The following is a 17,671-nucleotide window of genomic DNA, read 5'->3' as shown; positions in this document are numbered from 1 at the left end:
ACCCCTGACATACCATGGTGGGGATGGGAGCCCTGCTTGAGCCCCTTCAGCTCCTGATGCACCATGGGGGGATGGGGATGCTGCATGAGCCCCTCCAGCCCCACACAGCCAGGACAGATGCTGCAGTGCCCGTAGCTAGTTCCCAACACACGTAAAGCCTGATCCAAAGGCCAGTGACATCTGTATTAAAAATGCATTTTCCAAAGATCTTTTGGAAGTGTTTTTGACAGCTTCCATCTTCCATGCCACCAATGTACTCTTATAGTGCCTTTCATTCAAGGATCTCACCGTGCTTTTAATGCTATTTCACACAGAAAGTCAGTGGCAAATCTGGGAACAGATCCAAGGTCCCACTCCCAGGATCCTGCTCTAACACTGCCTTTGATACTTTTACTGATTACATCATGGGACTGCTTCTTCAGCCGGGCTACTTCTCATTCCTCCAGAAGAAGGCGTTTGAGACCTGATCTCTTAGCCAAGACCACGAATCTGGCTAGTTTGGAGGCACCTGCGAAGAGCCTCATGTGGCTCGGGGTCATTCCATTAATGGGACTGTCTCAGACCTGTTACATATTATCATATAGATACATCTTGATTGTAAACTCTTTGGGGGAGGAATGTCAGCTACAAAGCTGTCTGGGAGGTGCCCAGCCTCTCAGTGCTGTATCCCAATGAGCTGGGTCTGTAATTTCAGGAACTCTTTCGCTCTGAAGAGCAGGGCCAAGACGCATGGAAAGTTCACCCCACTGCCCGGATGCACTGTGCGCACATACACACACAAGCTGCTTGGGTTTTTTTTATTAGCAAAAAAATAAAAATTTATTGTCCTCTAGAAAATCCATCCTGCCCTTGAAATTGTGACACAGACTGCATTCCTTCCAGACCCACATGCAAATTCACTCTGCTGAGAAAAAGAGTCTAAACCAGGTTTCCAACAGCCAAAACACGTATTTACAGAATACGAGAAAGAACGACAGCTGAAATCACAGTCTATACATGGAATCAACAACACATTGTACACACCACGGATTACCATTCTGCCACCGTCTACACAGACTGAGGGATGCTCCTTCCCAATGCTCCTTCTCCGGGAAGTCCAAGGAAGAGATTGGTCAAGAACTGCCACCAGATCTACTGTAGTGTGTATTGTTTAACGCATTTATTTTGTTTTAACATCGGAAGCTACAGCGTGGGGAAGCCCCATAGATACCTTTGATCCACAGTCACTAATTTGCAGGAATACTTCACTTTTGCAATACTTTTCTTGACACCAGTAACATCTATTTTCTGTTTGCAGTGCTCCAGGGATTATTATAATCCTGGAGGAAACACTGGTAAGAATATTCTGCCTTCTGGGAGGAGGAAGAGGGAACAAGAGGATGAACTGTGGCTAGTGGAACAGCAATGAATTACTGAGTCCATTCAGCATTAAACTCTTCCTCACACAGTGAGGAACTCTCTTCATTGTCTGAACTGTGCAAGCCCTTGCTAGTGGCTCAGGTTTAAGCTTTGGAGATATATGGAAAGTATAAACCCCTTCTGTATGAGAACAGTTGCAGAGATCCCTTTGGGGGAAGACAGAATGTTGTGCTCCCTAGTTGGGCCATTTCCCCATATCACCTGACTGCTTTGTCACATATCCCCATGCCACAGTTTGGGTTTGGCTGGGTGTCCATATGGCCAGGAGATGAGCCAAGCATGGTCTCAGTGTCCTTAGGCTATGTAAATGCACTGTAGCCTCCCGAACATGGAGAAATTCTCAGGCTCATGGCTATTCTCTAAGGATATTTTTGAGCTTTTTAAAGTATGTATGTAGAATATTGTTGCTCTAATTCATCTGTTTCAAGTGGACAGACTTGTATATTTTTCATAATAAAGTACAAGTTTATTGACCTTTAAGAATACTGTGGTTTCACAACACAATTAATACTCCCTTCCCTCAAATCAGGGCTAGGAAACTGCCAAGCAGGCAGAATTAGTCACTGAGGTCAGCGTTTCTAATGAACCCTTCCAATGCTACAGGACATTTTGGGAGGCAAATGCTACTTATCCAATAAGGACTCTGTGTGGAGGGGTGGAAGCTATGGGGGATGTTCCCAGACATGCCCTATCTATTTATCATCAGCGAACTGTGCTGATAATTCAGAAGGGCTGGAAATTGTCTATTTTGACTAAGACTTTTTTTCTTTTAATGTGACTCAGTCCATAGAAGGGTCCCCTTGGTCTGATTTAATTATTCCATTCAATACACTATGGACTTTTCTGCTCCAAAATACACAGCCTGTGACAATACATTAGAGGGGCTGGGTGCATTAGCACCAATATTTCAGCAAGCCCCCTTTTGATAACACACAGAAGCTGGCCACAGAATCCTGTTGCTTTAAGAGCAGCACAGTGGCTCCATGCAGGTATCACCTGGCTCAGATGATGTAAAGTCAACAGCTGCTAGAGAGAGTCAGAGCCTTTGCCCTTTTTTTTTGCCCCTGTCCTCAACTCACTCTTATTTTCTTATTAATTTCTAGCAAGAAAAGGGCCCCAAAATTATTTATCAAATACACAAAGATCAATTTTTCTGTTCCATCTGGAGCAAAAGAAATCATTCACATTTCAGAGATTTCATGTTTTGAAAGAGCAGCAATTAAAAATTCATAGAAACCTAGCTTTAAAAAGCCTTTGTTGAAGGACCAGAGGAAGGAGAGAAAAAGTCACTGTGTTTGTACAAAGATACAAAATACAATGTATTGGGGAAGAGGGTCACACTTCACACCTGGTGCTAATCCCTTCAACCTGTTCTGCTATGATTGGTGTGGGGCAGGGATGAATCAGGATTTGAGGGCAGGGAGGGGGAGGATTTTTAGATTATTTCCAATTTGGATTCTTTGGTCCTTCTGGATATGTATTAAACAGAAAAACTGTGTTTTGCTCAGAAGGCAAACCATGTAGTTCTCCAGGTTGGAATTTCTCTTGTACCCCACTTGGCTAAGCAATCTGCCAATGGGGAAAAGTCTGACCCCTCAGCATGACCAGCTAGTTCTGCATTACTGAGGAATTACCAGATCCTAATGGGACAGACATGAGTATACTGATCATGGGTCAATGTAACTTTGGGAGGAGAGGGGAACACATCCATAAAACCTCCCCTGTGGGAATCAATTGCAATTATGCAGCCAGTTCTCTGGACAAACTGATTTGTCCAAAGAGCATGGGGTCACAATGGACAATCCTACAGGAAGGAAGGAAGGAGAGTAATAAACCACAATATTAACAAAAACAAACATTACACACTAATTTCCATCCAGTAGCCATGTGGGCTGATCAGCTTCAGAGCTTATAAATATTACAGACCAGATTCGAGAATTTATTCCCTATTATTTTTCCATTAGTTACCAAAACAGTTTAGTAAATTTAATTTTCATTGGGTTTTTCCTTCCCCCTTTTTTTGTGGTTTTTCATTTGTTTTTATAAAATAATTTTCATACATTTTAACAAATGATCTTTCCTTAAGATCAAACCGAGGCAGGTTTGCAGGCCTTTGAGACCAGTCCCACCTCATGGCACAGACATTCAAAGGCTATAACCAAACAACATGGCCACAATAGTCACCCAGCAGTATCGCTCTATACAAAAAAAATTTAAAAATTGATGCTAATTACAATAAAATACACATGGAAAAAAGCATTTTTACCAAAAACAAGTTAATGGGGAGGAGGAAAAAAAAAAACAACTACACAGAGCTGCACTTAGAGATCATCTGGGAATGCATATTAACCCCTTCCCTGCAGAAGAAGGATGGAATCATGGAAGCAAATCTAATTAATTCCTTGCATTAAATATGAAATACTTTGAAAGTCTCTGGTAACAGTTTAATTGTTCCTATTAACAACCATGGGCTGCTGGGGTTTCTGGTGCACTTCCAGGGTGGGGAAGATAGGTAAACTAGCCCAGATCACCCAGAACCAGGAGTCACTGATGGGATTAAAGACCCAATCCTGCAGTTTTTAATGCAGGTAAAACTCCCAGACATGGAGGTTATGGTCCTTTCAGACAGAACAGATACTTTTCAATGTGTGTTATAGTGTCTAGAGGCTGCCTGCAGTAGGTGCATTAAAAAACACTTAAATGAGAAAGAGAGACTCTGATGGGAGTTTTGCTCCTGCAGATACGGCAGGATTGAGCCAAAAATGGGTAATAATGAAACAGTGTCAAACTCAGGCCTCAGATACACACACAGTGTGAGCCGTGCATTTGTACCTGAGAGGGGAATTTGTCCCATTAACGGCAGCCTGTTTGCAGTGCCCCACAGCCTGCCCGCCCCGTACGGCGAAAGAGAACATAAATGAATTAATGACCTGGTTGGCCAGTTGGTTGGGAACCCAGCAGGTTATTGCCTCCCCCTGAAATCAGAAGTCAATTTACACTTAGGAAATAGTTGTAGAAAAGCTCAGCTACTAGACAGGGTCCTGGCCAGTGGCATTTTGTTTTTCTTGGAAGGAAACAATGAACTTTAACATTTGTTGCTGGTGTAGGGCTAATCTGGAGGTTCCCACCTCTCCTTCCCCACCATACTAACCTAGGAGTAAATTGCAATGCCAGCCCAAGTGAACAAGTAGAAGGTAGCATGAGCTCCCCTGCTGATGGTACTGGGAGGTAAAGATCCATGGTGCTTACAGCAGGTCAGATCCCCTAGAAGGATCCAGCCTGAGTTTGCAGAAAGCTGCATGTCCAAAAGATGAACCTGCACAGCAGGAGGTGGGAAAGTGAGAGAGCCCAAGGACACTGGAAGATATTCCTTGCACCAAGGAAAAGGAATGTCATGAAAAAGGAAGTGTGTTCATGGAACCTGAGTTCCTCCTTTCCCATCTGTCCCCATTATCAGAAGGAGATTGAGTTTGGTGGCACCATATCTTTCCTGTTACACTCCACAGGTCCAGCTGTTGTTTGCTAGACACCTGCAGGTTAGACTCTATTGCTAACTCCACCAGGTCACCAGGAATGTTTGTACACAATGGCTGGTGGTTTGAGGATTTTCAATGTCAAGTTGAAATTGAAGTTCTTTTCCTTTCTCAACTGACACAATACCTTGTCCTAGTAACTATATAATTAACCTGTGGAACTCTCTGCAACTGGACATTACTGAGCAAACTAGCTTTAGTAAAGTTTCAAATTAGTGTTATACATGTATATGAATAAGAACAGTATCTGCAATTACACTAGCTAAGTTTAAAAGTCACAAGTGTTATCAAATATGCTTCAGGGCATAAAGTGGTCAGCTGTGATCCGGAAGAAATAACTTAGACCTGTCTCTGCAGCCTCTGGCATTGGCCACTGTTCAAGGCTGGAATAGATGGAGCAGTGATTTGCTCCATGATGGCAATTACTTTGTTGCCACCGGCATAATGCTGTGTCAACAGCATGAATACTAGTGGCACCTGTAGCAAGAGTGCAAATGGAACTTCTATCACTGTCCTGCAAACTGCCTGCCCAAACAGCCTGTTAGTGATACAGAAATAAGTAGGTTGGTGTGGATACCTCTGTTTACCGTGGCACAGCAATGGCGCTGCTCAGGGAAGGAGAACCCCTCACAGGGATCTTCTGAGAATTCATTACTGAAAGTGCTAAATATTAACCAGATGCATAGGCAGAGATAATTTACAAACTTCCTGAGTTCTCAGCTCAGGCTTCACCTTCACCCCCCAGACAATCATGGAGAGCACAGAGCTGTGGGAACCCTGCTATCCTTGAGGCAGTGATGCAGGAAATATCTGGCCAGTTCAAGTACAGTCATCACCTCCCAGCTCATCTTCCAACCTGACATTCCCACTCACCAATTGGAATCTCTTCCACATGCATCAGCAATTACGAAGCACGTCCCCAGACTACCATCCGACCTGAAGCTGAAATACATCTCGACAAAGACGCCACCATGGAGAGAGACAGAACCTGTGGTTCCACTTCCCTTCTACAGATTAGCCTTAGCTTGCCGGCTGGGCAGTATTTCTAAGGACTCTCAAACCCAGGACCCCCCAGACAGACCTATAATATACACTAGCCACTGGCCTGACCTGGCCTGAGTTGCTTTAAATTCAGTATTTTTTCCCTTTTCTGTTTTCTTACAAATATACAAATTGTGTAAAAAAACTTCTAAAAAGTGAACTTTGTTGTTTAAATGGACAGGCAAAGTTCTTGGATATTCAGAGATCAGCAAGCATCCGAGTGAGCAAAGCTCTAACCCAGCAGACACCCGACAGGGCTTCTGTCAGTGGGGATGGTTTTAACAAGCTGGGTCAGTAAAAGAGTGCAGGTTTGAAGACATGATCAAGCAATGGGAATTCATCTCCTTCCTCCCCCATGAGTCCAACCCTCACTCTGGAAAGCACCTGGAGGCCCCTTTCCCCAACTCCAAAACCCTCAAAATAGTCAAAAATTTGTTATATCCTAAATAGAAAAGAGAAAAAACACAGACTCTTCACAAATGGCCCTTTGTGCTGTATTAACAACAGCTCTCAAAGTTCCTAAATGGTTAGAATTAGTGGGGAGTGGGAAATGGGCAGTTTAGATCGGGTGTAAAATATTAAAAAGTGCTCTGCAACTAATTTTTGTTTATATATATATATATATATATATATATATATATATATATATATATATATATATATATAAAGTTAAAAAGTTCTATGTGATATGAGAAACCAAGTGTCCTTGAAGGGTCACGACTGGAGAGTGTGTGGCCTGTTGGGATGGCAGATGGGGCATTCGCCCTCCTCGGCACACATTTCACACAGCACGGCATGTTGGCACTGTAACACCACCCGGTTCTCCTCCTGACACCTAAGACATTTCACTGATTGCATCTGAAATACTGCCTGCAAGAGAGGACAAACCAAAATGCAATCATCAAAAACAAGGAAGGCACTGGGGAGAGGAAAAGCTCCTCCACCTGCACACACTGGAGTATATTCCCATCAGCTTTGTGAAGTGAAAGTGAGGCTGCACAGGCTGGTGTACTGAGAGCTGGGTTCCTGGGTACTTTTAGGTTCTATTCCCTGACCTACTTAGATTTAAAATTGTACTCTAGCTAGTACCTGTAGAGATCAGGGCTACAGCATTTGTTTAACCTGGTTATAACGTAGTTTGACTAGATCCACTCAGGCTGAGCCAAAAAGTTGCTAACTTCTGTTTTGGCTGTATAGACAAGGCCTTAGATCTCTACAGACCAATTGGAAAGTAAGAGGTAAGTGGCATGCTCCCACCCCAAGGTCCCTCATGCTCACCTTGTCGACTCTCTCCAGGTTGGCACGCAGCTGTTTCTGTAGGGTGTAGAGTGTGGAGAGTGAGAGGGTCTCTAGATCAGAGAATGAGCGCAGGAGCTGGGGGTCCTGGCCAGCATGGATCCTCTCCAGCTCCTCCTGGAGTTTCTTCACTTGCAGCTCCAGGGCTTCCCTCTGCTCCCGGGCCAGCTCACATTCCATGTTCGCTGTGCTGGCGCGATCATTGGCTTCCTCGGCTTCCTTCTTCCAAGCATCACATGCCTGAAAGTTCCAGCAAAAAGAGAGTCAGTATAAACCCTTTGCCAGCATCCGAGACCAGCTGAGACTCCATTTTACTTATCTACCTATTTAGATTCACCCCAATTTACCAACATGAAATTTACACCCCCTTAAAGTCAGTGGGCCAGATTCCAAAGTGGCGTGTGCACTGGCATAACTTGAATGCAGAGAGACCAGAGGAGAGGTGTAGCAAAAAAAAGTGGCTAACTGAAGGATGTAAGAAAGAGCAAGTTAAATCAATATCACTCTCTGCAGTAACTAAGGCCTTGGCTACATGGGAAAGTTGCACTGGTTTAACTAAAGGTGTGATTTTACACCAATTTAATTAAACTGGTGTGAGCCTCTGTATGGAGATTCTTTTTTCTGTTTAAAAGTGGCTGGTTTCAGTTTAGCTTAAACGGATTCCTAATTGACTACGCTAAAAGGAAATAAACTTGCTTTAAACTGAAATATGAAGTGTCCACACAGTCTTTTGTACCACTTTAACTAAATCGGTTTAAGATGGCCCTTTTTGTTAAATTGGTGCAACTTTAGTGTGTAGACAAGGCCTTACACCATTCCAGCTCCTAAGCACACGAAGTACACCAGCTCTCATTCCCTTACCCATTGGTAAGTGGGTGTAAAGAGGTCTAAGGGATTCTGGCTCTAAGAGGGTCTGAATTACATCACCTCACATCATCTCTAGGTTTGGAAAAGCCTCTTTGGCTATGCCTTGACATCCTGTTGCCACATCCCCCGCAAATTGCACTGTACCTGTTTGGCTTGTTTCCAGGACTCCTCCCACTGCTTAATTGTGCTGTTGGCTTCATCCAGTTCTTGTCGCAGTCTCGTCAGCTCAGCAGCACCTGGACCTGACAGAAACGCAGGTGAGGTACTGGGCGAAAAACTCCCAGAAGCAAAGTGCTCCCATATGCTGCTGTTCATCCCATTTAAACCTGTTTCACGAGGAGACAGAGAGGGTTATGTCACAGGTGTCGGAGGTTTCCCCACTTGTTCCCTGCCCCTGTGAAATCCAGGGCTCACAGTGAATGTTTAGGAGGCAGAAGATTGTTTTAGGAACCAGTTCACTCCTTCAGGAGACAGTCATCCATTTGGGGATAGCAATGCTCACATACTGAAGGTCTCACACTTTTACATAGCTGAATGTGTAGTTTGGGAACTGACATCTCCTGCCACCAGACAGAAGCTCCCCTTGAATGTGGCTTTGTCTACACAGGCTATAAAGGGGAGTTTTTCAATCAAGATAGCTTACCCCAATTGAAATCCCCCCACTTGCACCAGTGAGAGACAGTTTAACTTTCTCAGGATCTTTTCAGCTTGTCATGCATTAGCCTAGTTAGCTGTACACTATCTCAGCAGTTCTCAAACTTCATTGCACCGTGACCCCCTTCTGACAACAAAAATTACTACATGACCCCAGGAGGGGGGACTGAAGCCTGAACCCGCCTGAGCCCCGCTGCCCTGGGCAGGGGGGCCAAAGCTGAAGGCCAAGGGCTTCAGCTCCTGGCAGGGGCTTGTAACCTGAGCACCGCCACCTAAGGCTGAAGCTACAGCCTGAGTTCCGCTGCCCAGGGCTGAAGCTCTCAGGTTTGGGCTTGGGCCCCAGGAGGTGGGGCTTGTGCGCTGATGGTGGGCTCAGACTTGGGCCCTGGGCTCCAGTAAGTCTAATGCCAACCCTGGCGACCCCATTAAAATGGGGTCATTGGGCATCTTGACCCACAGATTGAGAACCGCTGCGCTACCTCGACTGCAAACACCCACTTTGTTTGCCTGTGTAGACAAAGCTAGGTGTGACTTCTCCTTCTGATTCCACAGTAAGCAAATCAGTGCCACGCATGCCATCTTTGAGCACTAAGAGGGCAGTGATCTAGCTATAGCCACATTCTTAGCCTAGCATATTCAAACCCATTTCCCCTCTCACAATAGGACTCAGGGCCTTGGGTGACGCAGTGGAAGAAAATATATGATAAACAAGGCCACACATTGGTCATGGAATCCAGGATTTGTGCCTTGCCAATAAAAAAAGTCTCTGTTTTTACTCAGAATGAACCTCTGCAGCCCTCATCCAGGGCAGAATCAACAAGAAGTTGAGGGATGACTGGTGCACACACAGCAGAGAGCTCTGGGTACTCAGGCCTTGTCCGCTCACCAGCTTGCACCAGTTTAATGAAAGGGTTGTTTAAAAGTGATGTAGTTTAGAGGTGATTTAGCGGCAAATCCCTGTGTGGACACTCTTAAATCAATTTAAACCTGGCTTATATAGATTTATCTTAATTCAATTTCTAACTGCATTAAGCAGAATTGATATAAATCAGGTTTAAATCAATGTAAGAGTGTCCATATGGGGGTTTGCAACAGTTTAACTCAAACTAATTTAAAGACCAAATATAAGTTAAACCAGTGCATACAAACCAGCCCCTAGAAGCACAGCAGAGAGCATCTCAGTCAGAAGCAGGACTCAAGAACCAAGAAGCTGGTTATCCTTGCTGGGCAACTCAAACCAGTGGCAGAAATTGATTAGTTTGGGGTCTCTACTGCTTCTTTCAGGGCTTGTCTACACTAGAATGTTGTACCACTTTAAATTATAAAAGTAGCACAACACCCTATTGCACATGCAATTATAATGGTGGAAAAGTGCCTTAAACTGGTATAGCTTATTCCTGTATGGGAAGGGAAATAAACTATACTAGTGTCAGCAACTTTTATAGCAGTATAACTTCATCCACACTACAGGTGGTATAATTATTTTTTTGGGGGGAAAAAAAATCCCACCACAACCGACGATATAGTTATGCTGGTTCAAAAACTGTCCCTGGCTTCCCACAGCTCTCATCTCCTGCCTCTAAGGAGGGAATGTTTGTCCATTTGCTCTCCTGCTGGTAAAGCAAAAGGATTAGCAGTGGGGGAAAGTTTAATGTTTTGTTTTTATTACTGTTCTAGATTTCTTGAAAGGGAATTTCGCAATGATTAGCTTGCTGCTGTGCTGATACCACTGCTTATCATGCTGACCAATGAAGTCTCATTGTTTCCTTGTACTCCCCTGCCTGTCTGGCTCCATCTGCTGTCTCTTGTCTTGGATTGTAAGCTCCTTGGGGCAGAGACCATCTTTTTTGTGTTTTTACAGCAGCTAGCCCTATGGGTCCATAACTAGGGCTCTTAGGCACTACAGTAATACAAATAATAAATACATAAAAGTAAGAACTATTCACACTAGGCATTCTATCTCAGCTACATTCAATGAGCTGCATGGACAAGTCCTACATTCTAAAACGGTAAGTTACTATGTCAAAAAACCTTATCAAAAGCTGAAAAGACTCAAATTATTCCCACTCCTCTACTGTGTTCTAAGATGTATTTTGCTTTTTAAAAAATTCAGATCACCAAATGCATTTTGCAATTTTATTCCATTTCTTTGATTCTGCACTCTGTGTGATTATATGAATACGAACTATTTAATGCTTTTCTGCTGAAATAAAAAGTATAGCTTTATTAAAATCATTTTTTCTGTTACATTTCCCTTTTCTTATTGAAATTGTGACTTTTCTCATGAATAAAAACCACCCGTAATTAATACCATTGCCTTCTGATATGTCTTTTCTCATTAATGTCATTGTATAAGCCGTTCAAGCAAGACCAAAAAGAATGCGATTACAAGATATGAGACACAGCGTTGTCAGATGCATGGAGCAACAGATTAGCAAAGCATTTAGCTATTTTACTGAGATTTAGCATTGAAAATTAAAAAATCTTCCAAATTTGATAGAAAGAACGAGGAGTACTTGTGGCACCTTAGGCCTGGTCTACACTGCAGGGGGGTCGACCTAAGATACGCAATTTCAGCTACGTAAATAGCGTACCTAAAGTCGGCGTATCTTAGGTTGAGTTACCTGACCGTGAGGACGGCGGCGAGTCGACCACTGCCGCTCCCCCGTCGACTCCGCTTCCGCCTCTCGCGAGCTGGAGTTCTGGAGTTGACAGGGAGGGCGTTCGGGGATCAATTTATTGCATCTAGACGAGACGCGATAAATCAATCCTTGATAGATCGATCACTACCCGCCTACATTAAGATGAGCTATTATCATATTAGCCCACCTTAATTGATTGGTCTCGTTACAGCTGGTATGGCAACCCCCATTTTTTCATGTTCTCTTTATATATATATATATATATATATATATATATATATATATATATATAAAAATCTATCTTCCTACTGTATTTTCCATTAGATGCATCTGATGAAGTGGGCTTTAGACCACGAAAGCTTATGCTCAAATAAATTTGTTAGTCTCTAAGGTGGCACAAGTACTCCTCATTCTTTCTGCTGATACAGACTAACACGGCTACCACTCTGAAACCAAATTTGATAAGTGCTCTCTCACTATTGTCTAAAGGAAGCCCTATTGCCTGTTGTTTTTGTCATACACATTGATAACTCAAGAGTCACTGTAACATTCAGCCAATCAAATTATTTGATTTCTTGAAATATCTGTGGGTTCTTAACAGATCCTGCTCCCCCATTTTGCCTGTGTTGTGCCACTCACAGCCCTCAGTGTAGGGAGCACAACTTTGGGAGTGGAGGTGGGGATGGAAGGGAATGTGGCGGGAGCACTGCTGCATTCTGCTGAGCCCAGGTTGTAGAATGGAAATATGAATGGAACTGCAGCTGGGCATAGTCTACAGTATGCTTGAGGCTGCTCTTAATTACTCCAAGGGCAGTCCAGCCCCATTTGTTCCCAAGAATGAAAGGTGGCCTAAAACTATCTTCCCTTCTCCACCTCAGCTCTGTTGCGCTGAGGATCCAAGCTATAATCACTTGCCCTAAGCTCTGAGCAGAAAGAGATGCAGTCTATTTGTCTGAGCACAAGACAGGGAGCCAGAAACTCCCAAATTCTCACCTCATCAAGTCATCATTAGTGCTATATGAACTTGGGCAAGTCACTTTACCTTTCTTCTACAATTTCTCTATCTGTAAAATGGGGATATTTGCTCCCTCTAACACAGAAGTGCTGTGAAGATTCATTAAGTACATGTTGGTATAGCAGCTTGCAGTATTGTTGTTATTATGGGAAGGAGAGGTATAAATGGCAACACTGAAAGAAGACATTCAAATTAAAGTTAACTTAAAAGAAAATACTTACATGGTATAGACACGTATGTACATGTAACACACCCACTGTGCATTTACCTAATGATCCATGAGAAGCTGATGTCCCCAAGAATGTGTTTTCTGATTGGCTTAAGTGTCCCTGGGGCTGATGGAGGAAATGCGATGATAGGCTGACCGGTGGAGAAGGAGAGGCAGAGTGAAAAGAGGCAGAACTTCCAAGGGACCCAGGGATATTTACAGGAGCAGAACTTTGCAGCAAACTCCCACCTGGACAAAGAACACACAAAGAGGATGGGAATGTATGATCATGAAGTATGGACCAGAGGACAGCACAGGAGTTTAGAACAGCAGATGTAAGCTTCCCTCTCCTCATCAAAAAGGGTAGCTCTGGGAATTCCCACCATTTCCCTTCTACATTACACAGCTCTCAACCTTCAGAAGGGGCACTGCGGCCAGCATCCTTCTGGCCAGGTAGGACCAGCTGTGACTCACTTCAGAATATGCCAAGACTGCTGGTCAACTGGCCAAACCAGAGAGAGGCTCTCCCTCCAGGCCCTGAATGCACTCCCCCTGCAGAGTTCACAGTCCCTGCCAGCCTACGGAAAACCATTTATTTTACATATCAAGTGAGCAGCTTTGGAATGAAAGTTCACTTGCAAAATTTGTTCTTCTTTTTTTTTTTAATACCAATAAACTATTGGCAGTCACCAGGAAGAGGATCACATCACCACTCGGTCAATCTAAAATAAGCAACTGGCTTCAGCTGTACTTGAAAGCTTGCAACTAGTGGTAACAGAATCGAGCTCCACTACACCAGAGAGCAGTCTCCTCCTGCTGCACAGATAGCTCCAAAGAGTTTTCTCCCTGCCCCCCTCCACTTGGAACTGATATATCCCAGCTTAAAAGGCAATGGTTAACACCCAGACCTAAAGGGAGTGACAGAAAGATCACAATTCCTCTATTCCATGCTTCTTGTCTCTCTAGGCCAACAAGGCTGAGCTGTGGCAGGAATGGGGCCCTCAGAGCACACAAAATCTGGATGTTGAATCAGTATGTTGATCCTTTGAGGGGGATCGGATCTAAAATCGTCCACAGAATGGAGTTTGGTTTCTCAGGTAAGGTTCTGAGCAGTAGCTGCATAGGCAAATAATAAGCATTATGGAGACAGCATTAGCTCATACAGAAGAATCTGTTTCATTGAGTAAGGGGATGAGGCAGCTAGGCACCAATGCTCTCTGCAAAGAGTCCTGAGATCTATAACTTCTGAGCCACTAGAGACAGGCAAAATGGACCTTGGTTCAAATGTCACATACAGAAGATGAGACATACATTGTATGCTTTGATATAAGGCCATTCACTATCAAATAATCCTGTGACAGTAGAACAGTTTTGCCAGGTCACTGGGTTCTCTGTGACTTTTACTGGGATTTTCCTCAGAAGATGTGAGTTGCTATATTTTCAGCTGTTTTTACAGCTCCCAGACACATTTTAGATGGTCGCTGTTTACAGACCAAGACAAACAAAACATGCTCATCTCAGAAACATTCCTAGGCCCCGGGCAAGAACTCATCTCTGCTAGCCATGGAGAGTGAACTTTTGCTCTCAGGACTCTCACTAGTTGCCTGAGTTAGTTACAACTGTTGCTTCCAACCAATAAATCTTTTTTGAGGCTGATTTTAGAGCTTTGTGGGGGCTGGTTCAGCCTAGCTGATCTGGCAACACTGCTTGGCAGATGATCAAAGAAAGCTCTGTTGCTTTCATGTACCTATCATGATGCCACTCGTGTGGGGCACCGTGCTGCTGTCAAATGTCTTCTCCAGGGCAGCCACTCCGAATTCGTTCAGGTCCAGGTCATCCAAGGCAGATTCTGCCGGACACAGAGGTACCAATTATGTTATAAAGGACCAAAAACTTCAAGAGATAGGGTGGCCCAAAGAGCCTACATACTGCAACAGCCATTGCTGTCTACTGGGCAGTGTACTCAGCCCTACTCTCAATCCTGTGCAGTGTCGCTATTAAATGATTTGTTGGGAGTCTAACAGGTGGCTTTTCATATTGGTTTCCGTTGCCTGACCCGATTCCCCAAGATTTTATATCAACTTGTTCTCAACAGTTACATGAAAACAGACATACAAATCTGAAATAATAGCAACCCTCACAGATCTTCCCCATAGTGATGTTCTGGTTCTGTCCATACTATGCAACACCACCTGCCAATGTTCTGTCTGGTTATGGCTAATGCTGTATCGCCAATTTACTGATGAGAGGCCTAGAAATGGACTAGCAGCAGCAGGCAGATTGCAAATCAGGTCTGAGGTTCAAAGACAGTATAAGGTGAAGAAAGCTTACACAGTGCCTCCCAAATGCTATATCTAACCATATTATTAAAATATACCTCATCACAGACATACATATATACATATACTTATATACATACATACCGTCTGGGCCTGTTTATTTGTGTTAACTACTTTTATTGTTGTAATTAATTTACATCAGAAATGCTGGCTCATGAAAGAGGATACAAAGAATCTGACTGACAGAACAGCAGTGACTCCCCTATGGGAGCTCCTTGCTCTACTCTTCTAGGGACTTTGTCCTACACTTGGAGCTCTGGATGGGGAGAGATCTGCATACAGCTGACCAGCCCCTCCTGTTAAAATCCTCAAGGGAAAATAAAGAAGTTGTAGCTGTGGAGACTGTACTGGGATTTTCTGCTCTACACAGTGTATACCCCAAGTCTGACAAACCCACGCACTCTCTCAGGGCCAGATGTTATTCATATAGAGTGAAAATCACCCCTGTGCAGAGGGCCAGCTTACTATCTATGCACCATCAAACCTCTCTTAAGCACTATTTTGAAGGCCCAAGTTGCACTTAAGGAGTGCATAGCCCTTGTGGTGATCCTCTGTGCAGGGGTGAATGTCATCCATAATGACCTGCAGAAAAGATCTGCCGAGCCACAGTCATAGAAACCCTAGAATCACAGGGAAGTGTGGGATAAGAAACTAGAACACACTGTAACATCCTTCAACCTCATGGCTGCAACATGTTATTCCAATTCTCATGCCTGAAGAGCCCCTCCTGAGAGCCCCACTCAGTGTAAACAAACAAGCAGTGTTACCTATAACAGACTCCACTGTGTCGCTGGTAGGGTAGAAAGGAAGGGCATTGGCATTCATGCCTGGGATGCTGCTTGTGCCAGCGGGGCTTGGTGGTGTTGCTGCCAGACTGGAGGTGATACTGGAGGAGATGCTGGAAGTCAAAGGGCTGCCCACTGGAAGAATCCCCAGTATGTCCTGAAACAAGAAGGGGGAGGTAAGAAATTAAACATATCCAAAAAAGAATCACTTCAGTAACATGCAGCGATATGGCATCAGCCAAGACACATTGGTCAACGTGTTCTTTGCTGCTTCCATTTAGACAGATGGTTACTGCCACCAGTGTGGGGGCAGGGAAAGAGGGAAAGATTAACTGTTTGTGTTTCATTTCTACAAGTTTGTTTCTTTTTAGCCTTACAAAGATCCTTCAGGCCTCACTGAGATGAACTCACATGACCCACAGGTAGTATACAATCAGGGGTCTAGGTCATTCACTCAGCAAACACATTTCCTGGAAACTGACAGGAAACCCTCTTTACAGGAACCCTCTCTCTGCCACAGTCCAAGAACTGTGAATCTAGCCTGAACTCACGCAGGCCTTGGCCTTCACACACAAGCCTCCAGAAACCACTGGAGGGCCCTCCCTTCTCAAAAGGTCATTTCTGAACTAGAGTGCCCCGACTCTGTCTGGCCTGTCATTGGCTTCCTGCTGATTCATTTGGCTCCAAAGATCTGGCTAGCGTTCTCATTTAAGGTGGGGTGAGCTCCAAGCAAGGTCTCAGAGCTCTGTTGGCATTACTGTACCTGTTTGGGCTGTAATAGAGGCTGCTCCTGGCTCCTGTATTCCAGCGAATGGGATTTTATTTTCGCCTGCTGCAGTAAATAAATGGAACAAAAGATAAGCAGGGGGATTAACAGCTAAATTGGAAATGGCTGACTGGTGGCTTTTGGAGAGGCCATGAGGAACATGCACAGCCCCCATCCCTTCTATTAGTCTGTCCTGGATGCTTTAGAATCCAAAAAGCGGGGCTGGGTGCTTAACAAATGGAGAACCCACACAAATCGCTCACCCTCTCAATATACGGACATTCTGCTCAGTTATTTATGGATCTATTGCAATTATGTTTGCATTTAACTGAATTACCCTTTCATTAACATTAAGAACTTCTTAAGAATACGAGACTAAGTGTGGATTCCTTTGCATTGCCCATAGTATCTGCCATTCTCCAATAAAAAGAGGCAGAATTGGTAGGAAGCACAATACATTTTTATTTGCTTTCGGAATTATTTATTTTTGACAACATACTTTACTGTTTATTCTTCTACTTCTCCAGACAAGGTCCCAACCAGGATTGCTTAGTTTAAAAAGGAAAGGGAAAAGAAGTGACATCAATTTCCCCATCTGCAAAATGGGTATAATGATACTGAGCTCCTTTGTGGAACGCTTTTGAGATCTACTGATGAAAAGAGCTAGGGATTATTACTACTATTACTAAGGGATGTAAAAAAGATGGGGTAAAGATCAGCCAGACTCTCTTACTTTCGTTTCCCATTAACAAAAACAATAAAGGCAAATGTAACGAAATTGAAAAGCAACCAAAAAACAGACTCAAGGAAATCATTTTTTTTTAACCTGTGGAACTCAATGCCATAATAGATGCCACTGAGCCAAGAGCTTAGTTGGATTCCAAAACAGAGTGGATATCTATATGGAAAAAAATATATCCACAGTTCCACTAGCTCGGATGAAAAAATTACAAGTGATTTGAAGCCTTTTGCTTCAGGACATTATTAGTCAACCACCAACTACAATAATTGGGGTCAGGAAGAAACTTCCCTCATGAGCATGTCATTGCATAATGGTTTATTATGGAGGTTTGGCTGCTGTTATACTGCTGTATCTGTGATAAAAG

The 17,671-nt window shown here is 43.7% G+C and overlaps 1 protein-coding gene across 4 annotated transcripts in view; it reads right to left on the bottom strand.

The window, feature by feature from the left end:
* Positions 1-791: 791 nt before the first annotated feature.
* The window catches only part of UNK (unk zinc finger), a 67,557-nt gene continuing 50,677 nt past the window's right edge, over positions 792-17,671 (bottom strand). For 2 of the 4 annotated variants that reach the window (XM_043497362.1, XM_038371821.2), the window contains 7 exons: positions 16,563-16,631; positions 15,782-15,956; positions 14,423-14,524; positions 12,736-12,924; positions 8,301-8,482; positions 7,272-7,529; positions 792-6,863 (listed from right to left, as the gene is read on the bottom strand). In XM_043497362.1, coding sequence (XP_043353297.1) covers positions 6,708-6,863; positions 7,272-7,529; positions 8,301-8,482; positions 12,736-12,924; positions 14,423-14,524; positions 15,782-15,956; positions 16,563-16,631 — 1,131 coding nt within the window. In that variant the 3' untranslated portion in view covers positions 792-6,707. The remainder of the gene's footprint in view (positions 6,864-7,271; positions 7,530-8,300; positions 8,483-12,735; positions 12,925-14,422; positions 14,525-15,781; positions 15,957-16,562; positions 16,632-17,671) is intronic. The other 2 variants (XM_038371822.2, XM_038371825.2) reach the window with 2 other exon arrangements.

Source organism: Dermochelys coriacea, chromosome 14 (genome assembly GCF_009764565.3).
Source record: "Dermochelys coriacea isolate rDerCor1 chromosome 14, rDerCor1.pri.v4, whole genome shotgun sequence".
Lineage (NCBI taxonomy): Eukaryota > Metazoa > Chordata > Testudines > Dermochelyidae > Dermochelys > Dermochelys coriacea.
This window is presented reverse-complemented; position numbering and strand designations above follow the sequence as displayed.